A 19,376-nucleotide genomic window follows, 5' to 3' on the forward strand; every position below is an offset into this window, starting at 1 on the left:
ATCAATAATTAAAAACTAGTATATTATTAACAAAGTTATACTAAAAAAGAACATTAGATGATTCTTCATTTTTTCCAAGTGCAGATTAACGTATGTTCCTAAATATGGAACTTCTGTTTTGTTTTTAAATTGCTTACCAGAAATGGAAAAAGATTATTTAAAATGTGAATGTTTGATATATAGGGACAGAAAGTAATAATGAAAATTGCTTATAAAACTTAGGAAGTTTCTCTTCGACGTAATCCTTGATTACAGTGGCAAATGTGATACAGGCATCACACTCAAATCTGGAAAGAAAAATCTTTTAGTTAACACAAATTAAATAAAGATTGTTGTTACTGAGATGCGTTCTTTTGTTTTTCTTGGGTTTGATTCTTTTGTTATACTGTTAAATTATGTAGGGCCTATTATCACTGTATAACAGTAACAAGCAGAGTAAACTAGCTAACAAACAAAGTAAGATTTGCAGAGCAAAAGTTAACTGGAGACATCGATAGGAGAAAGACAGTTTGGTTTTACTCTAAGAAGGAGGACAAGCGATACCTTGTTTGCTTTGACACAGTTAACAGAGAAATAAGGGCGAGGAGAAACAAGAGCTACGTTTTGTATTCGTATTGTGAAAAGGTTTCTAAGAAGGGCGTAAGGCTCGTAAAGGATATATATGAGGGAGCCTACATTAAAGTCAGGACTTGTATCAGATTGACCGAAAGTTTTCCCGTGACGGATGGTTTGCGTCAAGGTCCCTTTACTTAGTCCGTACTTATTTATTCTTGCTATGAATGAACTAATAAAGAAGGCTATGGATGAGCGCTTTTTGGTCAATGTCTTGCGGATGATATTATGTATGTGGAGGAGAAAAGAAATGTTAAAGGAAAAGTTGGAGGGTTGGAGAAGGACTATTAAAGAGGAAGTACTTAATATGAGAGATAACGCTGTTAAAAGTTAAAAGAAGGTGAGATACAGTAAAACCCAGAAAAAGATAAAAGGTCTGTGTTGCAGAGGTCTTGGGAGACAAAGGGTTATAAATGGAGAAAATACGATAAACAGAAATGAGCGGCAAAGAAGAGCGGTTTATGACATGGCAAAAGCTAAAATAGAAATAAAAAAACGAAGATTGTCGGTGAACACAGAAAACTATTAAATTACTTTAATTTAATTATTTAATGGAAACAGACATTTAAAATTTTTTAAGTATTAACAAGGCATTTGTTAAAAAGTGCAAAAAGGTCGAAAAAAAAGCACTTTTCTTAGTCTTCATAGTCTTGCTTAATTCTTTGATAAATATATTATTTACATCATTGTTACTTACTCATTATCAGGCTCAGGCTCAGGTTCGCGAGTAGGCTCAGGTTCAGGCCCTTGGGCGTAAGCGGTAAGAGCTGAAAATAAATAGAAGTTTTAAAATAAAAAATTGGTTATTTTTTAATACCTACAACGAAGTTTTGGTGTTTGTAAAGTCGAGAACAAATGGATTGAGAAGTAGACCCAGAAATTAACAGTCATGACTTTCATCGCACACTTACAAATTGTATGAATTTTAATCAATATTTTCTGGTTATGGTTGGTATATTTTTAATACCTATTGTTACTATTTGTAAAAATCTCCATCACGTTAATTTTTTTATGTTAATAAACTTTTTATTGTAATTTATCGGAAATATACATCTTCATTGACAAGGTTTGAGACGTTTGTTAAAACATTCTAACACTAGTACTTATTGTTTTCCAAATGCTAAATTAAACACCTATTTTTTGGCATATTGATTTTGATAGAATTTTTTTCTTGGTAAGGCAGGCAAGTCCTCAAAATTATTTTTTAAAGGTTATGATTATTTGTTCAACACATCCATCTTTTAAACGTTTAGTCAATTATAGATAAATAGACAAAGTATATATATATATATATATATATATATATATATATATATATATATATATATATATATATATATATATATTGTTACTTACCGACGAAGCCCAAAATTGCCAAAATCAAAGTAGTTTTCATGTTTGAGAATTATATTTCACAATAATGTATGATACTGACTGGTTCAGCTTTATATACGAAAAGTCGACCACTTGAAAAAACCGACCACTTGAGTAATATTATTTTTAACTATGCACACTCCTCACTATCTTTTCACGTTTTTAACTTTGATCTATATCAGGGATTGTATTAAAAAATATTGTAATAATACGCATGAGAAAATTCTAAAAAGGTCTAAGTTTATAAACCGCGACAATTTTAAAAGATATAATAGTCCAAGCTTTAGAGACCAAAATAAATGATTTTGAGCATTTTGTTTTATTTTAATAACGCATCAACCACACAGGGTTATTAGCGTATTTGTGACAGTTGATACAATTTTTGCATAAGTTTACAATATGTATGTGTATTACAATGTATGTTTTAGATCTTTTGAAGTAGTTGACAGTCTTGAAAGAAAAGAAAATATTTTTTGGGTATCTGTATTTTCTTCTAGGGCATCTCTTGGGGAGTTGGGTATACTATGTTTGAGTCGCTTACTGTATTAAATTAGCACGCCTTCGATGGATAGAACATGTAAGGCGAGATGAAGATGCAACGACCAGAAAAATTTTTGTGGCTTGACCAAAGCTTGAAAAAGATGACCAGTGGCAGGACGAGCCAAAGGAAGACCAAAACTTACGTATCAAGATAACATAGAGGATGATCTAAAATCTATCGGAGTTAAAGCATGGAGAAGAGTTGCCAGAGACACGAATGGAAGATTGTTCTGAAGAAGGCTTTGGCTCATAACGAGCTGTAATACCACTGATAATGATGATTAAAAAATGTTTTATCGTTAGAACACTGTTGCACACTTCACACACTGGTTTGTTTGTGCGCTGTAATAAATAGTTAGGAGTAAGTCATGTATGGCCGATACGGAAAAGGGTAATTATCACTTGCTCTCTTCTGTCTTTTATTTTTGGTTTCCAAATATGTGAATGTTTGTTGACTGCGTATAGCCTTGATGGAGTGCTGTTCCAAGTTTGTTACTATTTTTGAATTTTTTTTTGTTTGAAGTATGGTTTTAAATCGTTCTTTACCAATATGTTACTTTTTCGGACATCGGGTTAGTTTTTAGCCAGTTTATCTACAACTTCGTTACCTTCAACTCCGACTTGAGAAGGCACCCATAAAAAGTGAACTTATATGTTCTTATTTGAAACTTTTGTACAAATTGTCACAGTACAATTGAGTCAGTGAGGATAATGAAATTAGAGAATCTGTGTATACGTTGTAGATATTGCCATATCTGTTTAATAGTGTATGAAACTTTTGTTTAATGACGATTGATGATATCTCTGATTTTATTAGGGTTGTTAGACTGATGTCGATATGGTGCAGAATTGTGCATTGAAGAGGTATCGTAGGTTTTTGGAGATTGAAAATTTATTACTGTATACGAAAATAATAAGGATGACTAATTTGATGTGTTTGTTGAAATTTATTCGTAAATTGATCAGTAAAAACGTTATGCAGTACTGGATTATTTCGGTGTGATGACACTGCTGCTGCATGTTAGGCTTAGATATTGTCTCCTGAAAGAAAGAGCAATTTCTCGACTTTCCCAATAGTGATTTTAAATGGGGCTTTTGTAGTGAGCACCTAAATAAATACGTAAACATCTATTTTGAATATTATCCAGTGACTTTAAATGGGTTTTTTTGGAGAAGTTGTAGACGATGGCTCCGTAGTCAAATTTTAGTCCAATTATGGATTTGTAAAAAAGTATTAAACTTGAATAATAAGCGGCACCCAGTTTTTAAAGGCAAGTGATCGTAGTAAATTTATATCTGGTGGACAGGATTTTTTTCAGCTGTTAAATATGTGTGTTCCAAGTTATTTTTTTATCAAACGTCATACCCAAGAATCGGATTTTTTCTACATAATCTAGTTTTTGTTCGTGTAGATATAATTTTTTTATATCTACTTGTATAAGTAATTAATTTTGTTGACTATACGCTCTCTGGCTCATTAAGCAGTTTGTGCTACATTAGGTAAACTGTTTTTTTTACTTTGAATAGTTCGGTTAATCTCTGAGGTTATTAGCGACATATATAAATGAGATACTTTACTTATAAATATTAAATTTTGTTAAGAATAATAATATCTTTAAGCAATTTTACCAAATGTACAATTTTACATATTTCTCCTGTTTTCACTTGTTGATTCGATGATGTGGTTGCTCTGTCTCTTTAATTGGCATATTGGACACTGTAGAAGGACATGCTTAATTCTGAACGGAACATTTCAGTTACTAAAGTGAGATTAGTGTGACCAATTATATGCCCGTGGGTAAGTGGGATATGTTTCAGAAAACGTCGAGTAAAAACAACTTAATGAGTTCTATTCTCAGGTATTTCATATTAGGAAAATTGTTTTAAAGTACCAAAATCTTAATTTTGTGTTTAATTGTAGAAAAAAAGGCATGAAATTGTAGAAAAAATTGAATATAAAGGCATGTGACTGAATAGAAGAGCACTATGTGGTGGTGTTAGGACTGATCAGTTAGCAAAGAGATCAAGAAAGTACTGGAAGAAATATCCCTAATCAATAAAAACAAAAACTAAAATTCAGGTAATAAGTTAAAGCATTATAAAGATATAATAATGTTACATAGAGAGTTTTATTTATTTTATTTTATTTTATTTTCGTTATATAATTGTTTTATTATTATTATCACGTAATATTTACTATTATTAGTAATATTTAATATTCTTAATTTATTTAAAATTTCCTTTTTTCTTTCTTTTGCGTTTTTGTTTCTTAATACTATTTGCTCAGAGAACAAAATATATTATAATCTGATAAAATGGAAATAAATTAAAATTCTTTACATATTTTAATAATTTTTGCATTAGGTACTAAAATTAGGTACGCAATCTAATCATGTAAATAAATCAGTGAAAAATGTGAAAAGATAAAATAAAGTATCAATAAAACAAAAACTTTGTTTCATTCATGATTGAACAAGTAAAATATTTCAAATATTTCAATCAAGATTAATTTCCTTGTGTTGTTGACTTTATGCTTCCAAAGTCGAGGTACTCATTGAGATTATTTTTCTTATTCGTGTGTGCATAATATGCTTGGCAGCACGTTGACAATTATCTCTACCCCTTAAACAATTTCGTGAGTGCCTTTTTCGGCTCTTTGGAATATTTTGGCTACAACTCTGAAATTGCACCAGTCCCTTATATTTCTTAGGCACTAACATTGTTTTCTTCCTGGGCCTCAGCATCCTTTTTATATTTCCTTATGATTAATTTGGGAATATAGTTTAATCTTCCCCTAAAGATATGGCCAAGATAGGAAATTTTTCGTTTCTGATCTATGTGGAAAAGTTCCAGTGTGCATTTTTTGTTGCTCCTGGTGTGGAAGAAAGTAGCTCTTTTTAATTTTCACCCACTTACCTTCGCCCACCAAGATCTTTATAATACTGTTTTTCCTGAGTTCCTATTTGTTGTCTAAATTTATTCTTATTATAATGTCTTCATTCTCAGCATCGAATCAGTCATTGCGTGGTAGTGGTCTTTTAAGTTTTATTGTTAGTTTTATAAGCTATAAGGATTTTATACAAAAAAAATAATACTAGGCTGATGCAATTTTTTTGTATCTGCTGTAAAAATTTCATTGAAATCTCTCTTTTTTTGTCTTTATATTTCCCATCAATACTACCTTCTCGATAAGCATTTCCTTTTACCAACAGATAACTACTATTATACTAATTGCCATACATTAGCTTTTGATTTTTTACTTTTCTATGTTCCTAATATCCGGTGAACTATGTCATCTGATTTGGTTGATTTTTTATATGATATGGTTGATTTTTATATGATATCCGAACAACGTCACACTTCCACATCTCAAATATCTTCACAAAAACGTTTGTGTTAAATATTCTACCTTTGTTTGCGATAAAGGTTTTTCTCTGCAAATTTTCTGATACAATCAATTTATTCCATCAGAATTAAAATAATTATGATTATGAAATAGTAAAACAAAATTATTTTGTTTTATTTCGAATTAACGTATCTCGACATCTTTGGTCATTGACACGGGAGCAAAGGTTTACAACAGGACCTACAGAGTTATGATATAGGGTTTACAATAGTAAATAATAACAATATTATGTAAATTACTTTTTTTTTAAACAATTGTGTAGTCTTCAAAAGGTCTATTAGGCTCTTGAGTAGGCTTGAGCCGGCTATCTTCTATTTTTTGTTCAGAGATATTAGGAATATATAATAGCTGTTAACATTAGGTTGTATTTCTTTGAGCTTTGTGTCTTTCGTGATCCAAAGTTCCTGCCACTTGCATTGGATATATATACAGAACTCTGTTGAACAAATTTACATCTGGACCAGGCGATGGCGTATCAAATTGAATGAAACAAAATCTGTTCATGTCAATTTTACTAACAAAAGAGAACAACATATCCCAGTTAGTATAAATAAAAACCAAATACCTTATGCAAATACGGCAAAATATTTGGGTATGACATTAGATTCTAAGCTACGTTGGAAAGCACATATTAAGAAAAAAAAAGAAGAATTAGAAATTAAGTTTAGAAAGATGTACTGGTTGATGGGAAAAAAATCCACTTCGTCTACTTATAACAAATTGTTATTGTATAAGCAAGTCCTTAAACCGCTATGGACATATGGAATACAGCTATGGGGCTGTATAAAAAAAAGTAACATCCAAATTATACAACGATATCAGAATAAATTATTAAGGAACATTGTTAACGCTCCATGGTACTTCAGAAACTGTGATCTTCATCGAGACCTCCTGATGGATATGATTATCCAGATAATAAGTAAGTTTGCCGAGAGTCATGAACAAAGGCTCTCCAATTACGTGAATGTCGAGGCCATCAAACTCCTAGACAACGCCAACCAGATAAGAAGACTTAAGAAAACGAAGCCGTTTGAGTAAGTGCTATAAGTAAGTGAAAGTGAAAAAGCAGAGCAAAGTTTGGTTAAAGTGTACACGTTAGCTAGTAGTATTATAATGTATTAGAGCCTAAGGAATATTGCTGAATGTAACATTAGATAAGTTTTTTGCTTATTGATCAGAGTGAATGATCAGATAGCAATAATCATAAGATTCCTGTTAGAGTTTTATTAAATAAAAAAAATATTTTCTTAAAGCTGTATGTTGTAGACAGGTAAGTTGGATGTAGATGCTTCTTTTGCAGCGCTGTCAGATATCTTATTTTCTTGGATATTGATATGAGTAGGCACCCATATTATTGTTATTGAAGTTCATCGGGAAGTGTGGAGATGGATCGATTGTAGTATTTTTTGCAATAGGTGATGATGATTTGCAATAGGTAGATTGTAAACATTTTCTAACGAATGTATTACGGATAAAGAAGCAATGTACAGAGCTACACTTTGATAATTGTCAAAAGGGAACTCGAGAACTTTTGAAATACTATAGGATTCTCCTAAAAACACGCTTTATTCGTTGGATATTCGGTATTGTTCTAATACTGTATCAATTGTAGTGATAGAACAGCCAACTCATTTTCCGTATAACTCATATTTCGCAAAACGGTTTGCAATATGTCAAGCTATGGAATGAACTATTAAAAAGAAAATATTTGATTAACAAATAGTGATCCTGTCGGATAAAAAATCTGTGTGTCTTTTTTAGATAATTCTAATAAGCATAATATACAAAAACAGAATTGTCGTCAAAATTTTAGAAAATTAATTAAAGTTACATCATCATCATCATATAACGGGGGTCCTACGGCGATTACCGCTTCCCGCATTTCAGCCTCCATCTTTTCCTATCTCTCCAATCTCCCTCTTCTAAGCCTCTAGATTGCATTGTTTTTGTAATTTCTCTTCTCCGGGAATTTGGTGGTCTTCCCCTTTTCCTTCTTTCTGGCGGAACATACATTAAGGCTTTCTTTGGCCACCGCTCCTCCTCCATTCTCATCAGGTGACCATACCATTGTAATTGCCTTCCTTGTATTCTATCTGAAAGAGTATCTCTAATTCCTGTACGGTTTCGTATTTCCTCATTCCTGATTCTTTCCATTCTCGATACTCGACATGATCTTCTAAGATAATCCATTTCCACAACGTCTACTTTATCTCGTTCATTCTTTGTCATCGTCCAACATTCGGCACCATATGTGGTAATTGCTTCTACAATTGCTCTGTATACGCGAAGTTTGGTATGCATCTTTATTTTATTAGACCACAGTAATGAATTCAGTATTCGGATGCATTTTTTCCCTTGGGTTATTCGGTTTTGTACATCTATCTTAACTGCTGATATGATGCTTCCTAGATATTTATACTGGTTGCATCCTTTTATGACTGCGTTTTTAAGCCTCAGATCTGTGGTATTTCCTCCAATTTTTAAATATTCTGTTTTGCTTATGTTTACAGTAAGCCCCCATTTGGCATATTCCTCAAATAATTTTCGATTTATATAATTTATATCTTCCTCATCGGTTGCAACCACCATCTGATCATCTGCAAACAACAATGTACAACAATTAAAGTTACTTTAATGAAATAATTCAGTCCCTATCATTTACGTAAAGAAACTATCTCGAATAACACCAAAGCACATTATTTTGCCAATGAAGCGGCTTCAAAAGGACCAGAAATTAGTTGGCTAAGTTAAAGTGATTTAGTCTCGCTGTGTAAACAAGAAGTAAAAGAAAACTGGGAAATTGAATAAAATGCTTTCTTTAACAGAAGTAACAACCTATATACAAATATTCACCATGGTTTACCTATTGTGCCTATTGCTCCAATAAGTCGTGTCAATAAAAGAGTATATTCAATGTTTGTTAGATGCCTTGTTAATTATGCTACTGTGAAAGCCTCTTTTTTTAGATTTAATTTAAGTGAAACAGAACATGTAATGCAATTGTAATGGTAACACAGATAAAAGAACAAATACCTCTTCCTCAGAGTCAATCTTCTATTTTATATATCTCTCGTCGTAATATTAGGCTTAATCAAATTTTTTGGGGTTATTTAAAATGTACTAAAAGAAAAATTTAGGATGGAATGTGTAATGTGAATGTATAAATCTATTCCCTCTGTCTATCCTTCGGCGCTGTAAAAGGCACCTTAGCGTGAAAAGTATCCCTATATTTTGCAACCCCTTGTTGGTACTAAATATTCACTTTAAATTAGTTAGGGCCCTACATGAAACGAATGAAAATATGACATCTTGTCAATTAGAATATATTTTTAAATAGTCGATGATTTAAATCAAATTAAAAAAAAACGTAGAAAGATAGTGAAGAGTATCAAAAATTCGAAATATTTTTATTTAAGTGGTCGATGTTTTAGAGTGGTCGACTTTTAGTATATAAAGCTGAACAAGTACCGTACATTATTGTAAAATAATATTTTCAAACATGAAAACTACATTGATTTTAGCAATTTTGTGCTTCGTTGGTAAGTAACAATTTTTTTAACCTATTATAACTGTTTTTACTAGTTTTTCATCAGTACATTAATTTAGAATTCATCATAAAGTTCATTTAGTACTAATCATATCACAAGAAGATTAAACAATTACATTTAAAAAAAATATATAAAAAATGCCTTATTGCAGGCGCAAAGAAAAACTATTTAAGATAAATATTCCAAAATAGTAGGTATTTCTTCTTACGTTTGGGAAACTATAATCACTTGTTCTATAATGTTTACACAAAAATTTTTTAATCCGTTATCCATTAAGGTGTATAGTTCCTATAATTTACCATGAGGAGTCTTTTAGCCTAAATCTAAGGAATTAAAGTGACGCTTATTAATTACCAATTTGAAGAATTTGTAATATAAGCTAATGTCAAAATACACACAAGTTAAAAACTATTCGGAAATATCATCTACTAAACTAGTTTTGGTTCGCCAGATCACTAAGAATATTTTCGATTATATATTCGTCAATGGATTTAGACAAAGTATCTGGCTTGATAGAGTGGATTATGAAGGGCTAGGTTACGGAGGGAAAGTCTGAATTACTAACTGAAGTAACTTTTCATTAGACTGATGGCTACGTGATCACAATATGCGATCAGACAATGTGTGAGAAAGTAAGACAGAACTTTAATGAAGATATTTGGCAGCGGCTACCAATCGACTGCTGGCGGCTCTTTTTATTAACTCTCTGTAAATTTGTTCACATTGAACGTGCAATTCTTAAATCCTCTTTCTGTTATCTAGGTTTCTAGTCCTTGGGCCGTTTCTCACTGACCTTTCTTGGTGCTTCTTACATATTTATACCTCAGGCCCAACAGTGTCTACCAGGTCGTGCCAAGAGAGTCATTCGAGTAGACTCAACTTTTTTTTAAATTTTTTTAGTAACTGAGCTCTAAAAAAATTTTTCTTATATTTTTAAATTTAAACTTTATGTTTTTTTAAATAAATTTTGCAGTAACTGGTACAAAATGAGGTCGTCTAGTTTTTCTTTCTGTATTCGCTTCTCTGGCAGCTAACGTTAGGGATACCTACTATTGTATGTCACGTCCACTAGCTGGTTTTACACTTTAAAAACACGAAAACGTTAGATTTTAACCAAAAAAAAATAAAAAATAAACGAAAAGACAGTTAAGATTTGATTTTACGTATAGTGCCTCTATATCTTATATCTACGTATTTATCCTAGCAGGAATCATTAGAGCGACTGGTACAGAAGCTCTAAACATAAATAAAAATATTTTTCGTCAAAAAAAGCAACAATGAAATGTCTTCAATTTGGATGCTTTAACGACATCTGGTAATAAATGTCGAAAGTAGAAATCCAAAGATTTTTATCGGCGAAATCAAAATTCAGAGTTTTGTTTTAATCTTTGCCTTTCATAAGTTTTCAATGCAAAACAAAACAGATGTTTAAGATGTAAAATAATAAACATTTTTTTATCTTCTAAAACATTTGTTTCATTTTCAGCTCTTACCGTTTACGCCCAAGGGCCTGAACCTGAGCCAACTCGCGAGCCTGAGCCAGAGCCTGATAATGAGTAAGTAGCAATGATAAAAATAATAAACTTAAAAAAAATAAGTCTAACTAATACCTATTTAAACAAATAAAAGTTAACTTAACTAAATAAAGTGCAAAATTAAGATTTGTTGATGCTTATGCCTATAATCCATGTTTATATATATGCGTATTTGAATATTAGTTTTCTATTTGAAATTTAAAAATTTAGAATCTTTTAAAAAGCTTTTATTCAGATTTGAGCGATAAATAATTTGTTTGCTTCTTTCTAACGTTTTTTTTGACTATACATTTGGTCTCTTTTGATCTTGATTTTTTTTTTAAATAATCGTAAAAAAAAGTGAGTTCCCGGATACGTTCATAAGTAAAGGTAGTCGAAAAAAAACTGCATTTTCTTCTAATCTCCCATTCCATATAGCTATTTAAAACCGGAGATTTTGTAAATTTTCTGCAATTTAGCTTTTAATAATTTTCTCTGCTTCTACTCAAATAGTGTTAGAGAAAATAATAAATCAGACAGTTTTTAACTCTATAATATTTAAAAAAAAAGTTTGGTTTTTGTCAAAAATATTCGACAATCCAACAGTGCCATAGAATAGTAAATAAAATCAAGAGAAGTTTTGAAGAAAAGAGTACATGTACCTCAGTATTTCTCGATATTCAGCAGGCTTTTGATAAAGTCTGGCACAACGGTGTGCTATATAAATAAAAATCTTTACTGCCTAACGATGTGTACCTTATCCTAAAGTCTCACATTACTGAAGGCTCGTGTCAACTAAAAATCAATAATGATTTCTCAATCTAACACTCAATCCAATACGGAGTTTCTCAAGAAAGTGTTCTCGTTCCCTTTCTGTACCCAATCTTTACTGCTGACATACCTACTACAGATGACGTCACAGTGGCAACTTTTGGCGATGATCCAGCCATTATAGTTTTAAACAAAAACCCAGACATAGCATCTAAAAAGCAGCAAAATTATTTGCATACATTAGAGAATTGGTTGACAAAATGGAAAATTCAAGGCAAGTACGAAAAATTAGCCCAAATCACATTTACAATATTTACAACAAGAAGACTTACTTGTCAACAAGCTAATCTAAACAATGCATTCCTGCTAGAGACGTTGTGAAATATCTTGGATTGCGTTTAGACCGAAATCTCACGTGGAAGCAACACATTAACGCCAAAAAACTCAGCTTAATATAAAATTAAAACAAATGAATTAGCTACTTTACAGAAAGTCACAACTGTGATTGGAAAAGAAAATACTGCTTTACAAAGTTATACTAAAACCAATACTTACTTACGGCGGGGTTGTAGTAAGCCTTCAAACATAAACTTTTTGCAGACCATCCAATCAAAACATTGCGTATGGTAGCTGACGCCTCTTGGTATGTGAGCAATGCAACCATCCACAATAACCTAGGTGTACCAACCGTAAAAGATGTCATATCACTTCGAGGCAACAAGGCCAAAATTCGTAATTTATCAGTGAATTATATCAGTCACCAATGAAGAAACGAAGACTGAAGAGAACTTGGCCAGCAGACCTGGCTGCATAAGTGAAAATGAAGAATTGTCGCTGGACACTACCTTAATCAAATCAATATTGTCATCACATTTACCAATTACTCAATGTACTGATAAAATACATTAGGCTTTCACGGCCATCGTCTAACTTGTTAAGCTGTTTATTCGGGCTGTTGGGCCGTTGTCTTCTAAGATTAGTTCTCGACATTTCGACAACACTAGGGGTTGGCATCTTCTGGAGATGTTACTGCTTCGCTTGTAAGCTGAAACTGTCGCCCCGTTGTCCATTGTCAGTTGATACTCGCTGTGGGTATTTTCTTTTAATCTGGAATTTTGTGTCCTGTTATAGGTTTTCCTCCTCTTCAGGACGTGGCTTGTTTTATTGTGTGGGTGTTGGTTTTTTCCTGTTTCGTAGATCCACTGTTGTTTTGTTTGCACTGGACAATCAGAGGTGAAAGTGCAATAATAAATATGCATGTTTACAAATTGATGAATTGATAAATGTATTGAACGGAAAAAATCTGCATGGAAGAAATGCAGATGAAAAAACAGCATGTATAGGCAAAGCGTTCTTGCCCTATATATCGAGAGTAACAGACAGAATTGGGCGAATACCTAAAAAAGCTAATGTACAGACCATTTTCAAGCCTACAAAGAAAATTAAGGACTGTTTAAGATCGGTGAAGGACAAACGCGACCCATTAGCAACTGCTGGAGAATACCGAATACCATGCACATGTGGGAACGACGAAAAGACACACAAACAAAAGGATAAACGAACCTTAAAGCCATTGTCATTTAGGACATATCGACAAATCTGCCGTTGTCGATATGTCCTAAATGCCGAACACGCTTTGGGAAGTGGAGAACATTGGATACTCTTTGAAGAAACTCAGATGCTGGATAAAACATCACAGTACTACCCACGGTTATATCGGGAAGCGGTGGAAATATAAGCATCCAGTACTGTTTATGAGTAGATTGTAAACATTTATTTAAAAATAATGTTCAAAATAACTAGCAAGCAAACACTAAATTTGTAGTTTTCCAAAAGTAGGTCAAATTGTCGATATAAGTACAGCAAGAAAGATACCAAAAATATACAATCCTCATCAATTATGTTGTGAATTAAATATATATTATAATAATATATAAATCCTTGTTTTGTTCGCCAGACAACAAAATTGAGTATCTCAGTTTTTGGATTTCATATGCTTCGCTTCGGGAGACAACAAAACCTCTAACTCTCTAACCTCTAAACCTCTAACTAAAATCTTATACTTTCTAAATTTGTATAATAAATAAATAAGATACCAAACAAATTAAAAATAACAGATCAATATATTATTTATTGATCAGAGCGCCTGTTAAAGTAACCGTAACCACGACATATTTAGTTAGTTTAAAAAAGAAAACATCTGAATGTTTGTTGCTGATTATAACAACTTACAATAACAATACAATGTAATTTATTAGCTATTTAAATTATGTTAAACAAAAGTTTTTCTTTTCAGATTTGAGTGCGACGCCTGCATCACATTTGCCACTGTAATCAAGGACTACGTCGAAGAGAAACTTCCCTTGGTAAGCTTTACGAGCATTTTCATAGTGGAGCATATTCCGAGTCAGTGGAAATTTGGTTCTAAAAAAAAAAGAATTATTTTATAATTTTCTTTTGTAGTACATTAGGTCTAGGTATAGGTTTGATTCGGATAGGGTAAACTTCATCCAGACTACGTGAATATTTGTGATCTTTTGTCTCTCTTGTGAGTTTTTTTTTTAATTTGGTGTTGCAAGTGCTAGATAAATTTAGCGAAAATATTTCTAGCGATAATATTTATAGATTTTGTTATATTCTTTTGAAGGTATTTTCTTGTGGCATTTAAAGGCAATTTACTATAAAACGTCAAAAATAAACTTATTTTAAACTTAAATTATTGCGACTTAGTCTCATTCAAAATAGTAAACTCGTTTCTAATTAAAAAGAAATAAGATTTTCAATATTTAAGATAGTTAAAGACGTTCTTTTCTTACAGGACGAAGTTGAAAGAGACGCAGACGTACTATGCAACGTTTTACCAGGTGAATTGAGAGATTTTTGCGATCACGAGTTGCTTCCAAAAACCGACAGAATCTACGAGGAGTTACACAAACACTCACCTGATGATGTATGCGAACACTTAGAGTTTTGTGGTAAACCTTAAAGTAATTATTGTAGTATGTATGTATATTTATAAAAGTGGAAAATAAAATTTTAAATACAGTTTTTTTGGTTTTTATGGTAAAACGTAATATTTGGTATTCATAAACCATTAATATTTGTTATGCACCATCAGACAGACTAAATAATTTGGCGGTGGTCCCCAATAATTGCCGTACGTCGCTTATAGCGTTAAGCCTAGTTGCGTCTGTATGCTTCATATAAATAGTGAAATCTGTCTATGATTTATGATTGTAAATCCTCCCAGACATCTGGCAGCAGATACCATTTTACCGACTAATAAGAAAAAAAATTTCCCAATCCCAGATTTAGACTCAATAAAAGTCTTCCCAGCCCAAAAGGCAGCCTCCATACAAACTACCAATTATTTAGAGCTTAAAAATCTTACGGCAAGGCTACGTCAAACTAAAGAAGACAGTCATATCTTCGTAAACTCAAGATAAAAATCCAAATATAAAGGCTCAACTTACTTACAACCCGCTCTAAATCACCAACAAATTTTCCACTTAGTTATTGCCGGCGTCGACAAAAATGTTTCACTAAAGGACATCGATGATAACCTATCCGAAAACAAATTCCCATTCACTAAAATAGTTCGTTTAATTGCCCGCTCTACAAACTAATCCATGTAGTTTTCACTAATTCTGAAATTAAATTGGCTAATGCACTCACGAGTGGTATTGTATTATAATATTCTAAGATCAAACAATTCCGTTCCGGTTTAGCTAAAATATTGTTGGAGATGTTGCAAAAGCGGACACTCCAGCAACAAATGCCTTAAAAAATCTATCATCTGTCCCTATTGTGGACAAGGGCACAGGTCTTTTACATGCTTCACGACAGATTTCCCAAATGTCGAAATTGTAATGAAGACCACTCAGCATTTTTACAAAAATGGCCACAAAGAATAATCCAACCACAAAACAAACACTCCCAAGAAAATCCTCTCATACGACCTATCCTCGGACATGAAATCGCTAATCCACTTTATAGCCATGATTTTCTTTAATGTCTTCTCTGAAAAGGGGAGTGACACAATCCTGTATGTCTCTAATCGACTATGTAGAGAACTTATTTAAGGCAGCTTCTTCGAAACTTTAAAGAAACAGACAGTTTTCAAGAGGCCAAACGATCTATTCAAACTAAATTAGTGATGACAAAAAAATAGAAATACTTGCAGAAATGGTAGTGAACCCCAGTTCTTCTACAGCACAAGTTGCGTCTATTTGTGGAATCATTTAAAGGTAAACTGAGTGTTGAATACAAAAAAAAATTTTATAAATACAAATTAAAACTTGTATACTAACTTTTAGATAATAACCCTGACCCATGAGACTGTAGTTCTTGAAAATATGTCTTCTTCTTAACGTTTCCCATCCCTAAGGACATTGGCGATCATCATGGCCTCATGGTGTTGCGTACTTCTTTATCTTTTTTCATTCTTCGTAGCGTTTCCGCATTTGTTATGTGTTGTGTCCAAGATATTTTCCACATTCTTCGATAACACCACATTTAAAAGTTAATGAGTTTTTACTCTGTCGCCTCTAATTGTCAAGGCCTAAACTCTATACAACAGTATGGAACACGTAGTATCTATATACTCTAGTTCTAATTTCGATGTTGAGTTTTCCATTGCATAATATTGCTTTCATCTTATTAAAAGCACTTCCAGCTATCTCAGTACGCCGTTTTATTTCCGTACATCTATCCCATTCTTTATTTAGGTCGCAACCTAAGTACTGATATCTGTGAACCCTGCCTAAAAGTTTTCCTTTAGCATAAACACTGTCTTCCTCAATCTTGATCTTGCTTACCACCATGATTTTTGTTTTATTTGTATTCAGTGCCATTCCATACTTTTCGCAGTATTGGGTAATGCGATCATGCGAAAATATGTATAATCGCATTAACCAACAGGTAGATTACCTAAAAACAATTTGTTTTAGTAACAAAAGTACTGTTTCCCTTAATCTAAATATTAAGATACATACTGTGAGGTATTGGAGTGACAAAAATCCTCACGTCTTTCGTGAAAAACATACTCAATTTCCAGAAAAATTAAAAGTTTGGGCAGGCAGTTTGGAAAAAGACATAGTTGGCCTGGTTTTTTTAACGCAAAATTAACCGGTAAAGTATATGTGAAGATGTTAGAACCCAATTAACCCGATAACTTTTAAAATTCTTGGAAAAATCCAGATGAATTTGTCAACTTGGAAATAACGTTTCAACAAGATGGAGCTTCTGAACACTATTATGGTGTAATAAGACGTTTCCTAGATGAGGAATACAGACATCGATGTTTCATAGAATAGCCAACTTGGTCAACGGATTTTAGATCATTAAATTTTTTCCTGTGGGGGTACTTGAAATCTAAGGTTTACGCTACAGCACCCGGACATTGACATTTTAAAACAATGAATTATTGAAGAATATACGGCAATTTACCGTGACACATTAGAACGAGTACGATAAGAATCTAGTAATAGAATTAGGTTGAACACCTAATATGAGAACTGGTTCTTAAATCTTTATTAATTAAAAAATGCGAAACTACAACTTTAGGATTTATTGAATTTATTTATTAGAAGTAGCTTAAACCCAAACAAAAATTAATGTAATTGCATATTTTAATCAAAAGTATCACCTAACTAAAGTCTTATCAATAATTAAAAAATATCGGTCACATTAGCTCTGTTATCTATGATTATCATGTCACCTGTTATAACTAGTTCAGAAGGGTATATTTGTTTATTTCCTCCTTCCAAATTTCACTATAATAAGTAGAACCGTTCAAAAGATACAAGGGAAAGGGGACTTTGGCTAGCACTGTATAAGATAAACTGTTATCTAGAGCATGTGGTTTGATACTTTTTAATTTGTTAATACTCTAAATGATCGATTTGTTAGATTTTCTTTAAATCAACAAATAGTACCAGTCAATTTATATTTTATTAATCTTATGAGAATTATAGTTTGAATATCTAAAGTTACAGCTATTACTTTGCTTACGATACAAATTCTGATAGTTTTAATGTGTAATTTGCAATTTAGTTTAATTTTAAAATGTATTGTATATTTTATTATCTTTTTTTGATTTGAAACTGCTTTAACCACAAGGGTTATTAGCAGTGGTCGATTTTAAAGATAATATAAACATAAAAAAAATAAAGAATAAAATTAGATTTTGTTAATTATTCCTAAGGAAAACAAAAAAAAGTATGGGACGATTGCGGTCACTATGTTCACTTAGAATGTCTTTTATTGTTGTAGATAACTGTTCATATTGTCTTTCAAATGCTTACAACGACACTCGACTAATAAGTGATGTGTTGTTAGATCACTACCACACGCGTAACACAAAGGTTTTAGGTTACTTCTGTAGTAGGAAATCCTGTGTGATCTTGGTGTGTCCTAATTGTAGTCTGGACATGAAGTTTTTAAATTTTTTTTTTGTTTTTTATTTAGCTTTACGTGTCTCAACAGCGTAGGTCACTGACACAGGTACAATTTTATTACATTACATTACAAGAATATACAGTAACATTACAATTAATAAAGAAATACATTAAATATTGGTACAATTATTAGTTATCAAAATCTAACTACGTTTCGTTTTCTAAATACCCTGGTAAAGCTTGGTTTCATAGAGGAAATTAGTAAGGTTTTGGAATTGATCTGGCGAACTGAGAATATTTTGTAGGTTTTGACTCAAAAGATTATTTTTTCTTTCGTTGTTAAAGTGGGGACAGTCTACGAGAATATGTTTAACTGATAGAATATTACCACAGTGTGTGCATGTAGGTGGATCTTGGGACGTCATTAAATGTTTATGAGTTAGTCTTGTATGGCCGATTCTAAGTCGGCGAATTAAGATTTTGTTTTTTCGTGTCATGGAAGGAAACTCAAGCTTTTTAACGCTGGGATGGATGTCACGAAGCTTGGAAGGGATTTTATTCCAGTGATCTTACCAAGATATTTTGATAATATTTTTAAAATGCGACTGTAAATCTGTATGAAGTTGTATGTTTTCAGTCTCCATATTAGAAGACGAGGCTTGTTTTGCAAAGAGGTCGGCTAGTTCGTTACCTGGCATTCCTACATGAGAAGGAATCCAGATCATGGTTATCGATACTCCATTGAGATTAAACTATCGAAAGAGTTTTGAATGGCTTGAACCAAAGGATGTACCGTATACATACTTTTGAGAGAATAGATAGACGCTAAAGAGTCTGTACATATTGCTACTTTTTTATATTTTGGAGATAATAAGTTTGTAGCTTGGAGAATAGAGAATAATTCAGCAGTATGTATGCAGCAGAAGAGCGGAAGATTACAAGATGTGATTAAATCGGTGTTTGAACTTACAGCACATCCAACAGCTGTAGAACTCTTAGAAGCATCTGTGTATAAAATTTGGTCAAATCTGTTGTTAGCAATTAATTCTTTAAAGGTTTGCCTTAGAAATTGTGGATTTGTCTGATGCTTATCATAATTAGTTAACGAGAGATTAAAATCGGCTATCGATTTATTCCAGGGAGGTTTAGGTGATATTAATATTGGAGTTGTGGCTGAAAGATCGATATTATTTAGATGTGGTGAGAGATACTG

At 32.2% G+C, this 19,376-nt stretch overlaps 1 protein-coding gene and 1 long non-coding RNA gene across 2 annotated transcripts; one reads left to right on the plus strand and one right to left on the minus strand.

Moving 5' to 3' along the window:
• Positions 1–221: 221 nt before the first annotated feature.
• Positions 222–2,041, minus strand: LOC140438076 (uncharacterized). The gene is made up of 3 exons (XR_011950436.1): positions 1,969–2,041; positions 1,310–1,379; positions 222–287 (listed from the first exon to the last, which is right to left on the minus strand). It is a non-coding gene; the product is annotated as an uncharacterized lncRNA (long non-coding RNA).
• Positions 2,042–9,414: 7,373 nt separating this feature from the next.
• Positions 9,415–14,810, plus strand: LOC140438077 (uncharacterized). The gene is made up of 4 exons (XM_072527790.1): positions 9,415–9,471; positions 10,967–11,036; positions 14,062–14,131; positions 14,584–14,810. Exons 1-4 carry the CDS (start codon positions 9,432–9,434, stop codon positions 14,749–14,751), a joined length of 348 nt encoding a protein of 115 aa, XP_072383891.1. The 5' UTR covers positions 9,415–9,431; the 3' UTR covers positions 14,752–14,810.
• The last annotated feature ends 4,566 nt before the right edge of the window (positions 14,811–19,376 follow it).

This window comes from Diabrotica undecimpunctata, chromosome 4 (genome assembly GCF_040954645.1).
Source record: "Diabrotica undecimpunctata isolate CICGRU chromosome 4, icDiaUnde3, whole genome shotgun sequence".
In the NCBI taxonomy this organism is placed as follows: domain Eukaryota; kingdom Metazoa; phylum Arthropoda; class Insecta; order Coleoptera; family Chrysomelidae; genus Diabrotica; species Diabrotica undecimpunctata.

Excerpts from the sequence above, each read along its gene's own strand:
- LOC140438077 (XM_072527790.1), top strand. The coding sequence starts at position 9,432 with ATGAAAACTACATTGATTTTAGCAATTTTGTGCTTCGTTG. Across the intron at positions 9,472-10,966 it reads AGCAATTTTGTGCTTCGTTG|CTCTTACCGTTTACGCCCAA; the intron begins GTAAGTAACAAT and ends TTTCATTTTCAG. Across the intron at positions 14,132-14,583 it reads TCGAAGAGAAACTTCCCTTG|GACGAAGTTGAAAGAGACGC; the intron begins GTAAGCTTTACG and ends CTTTTCTTACAG.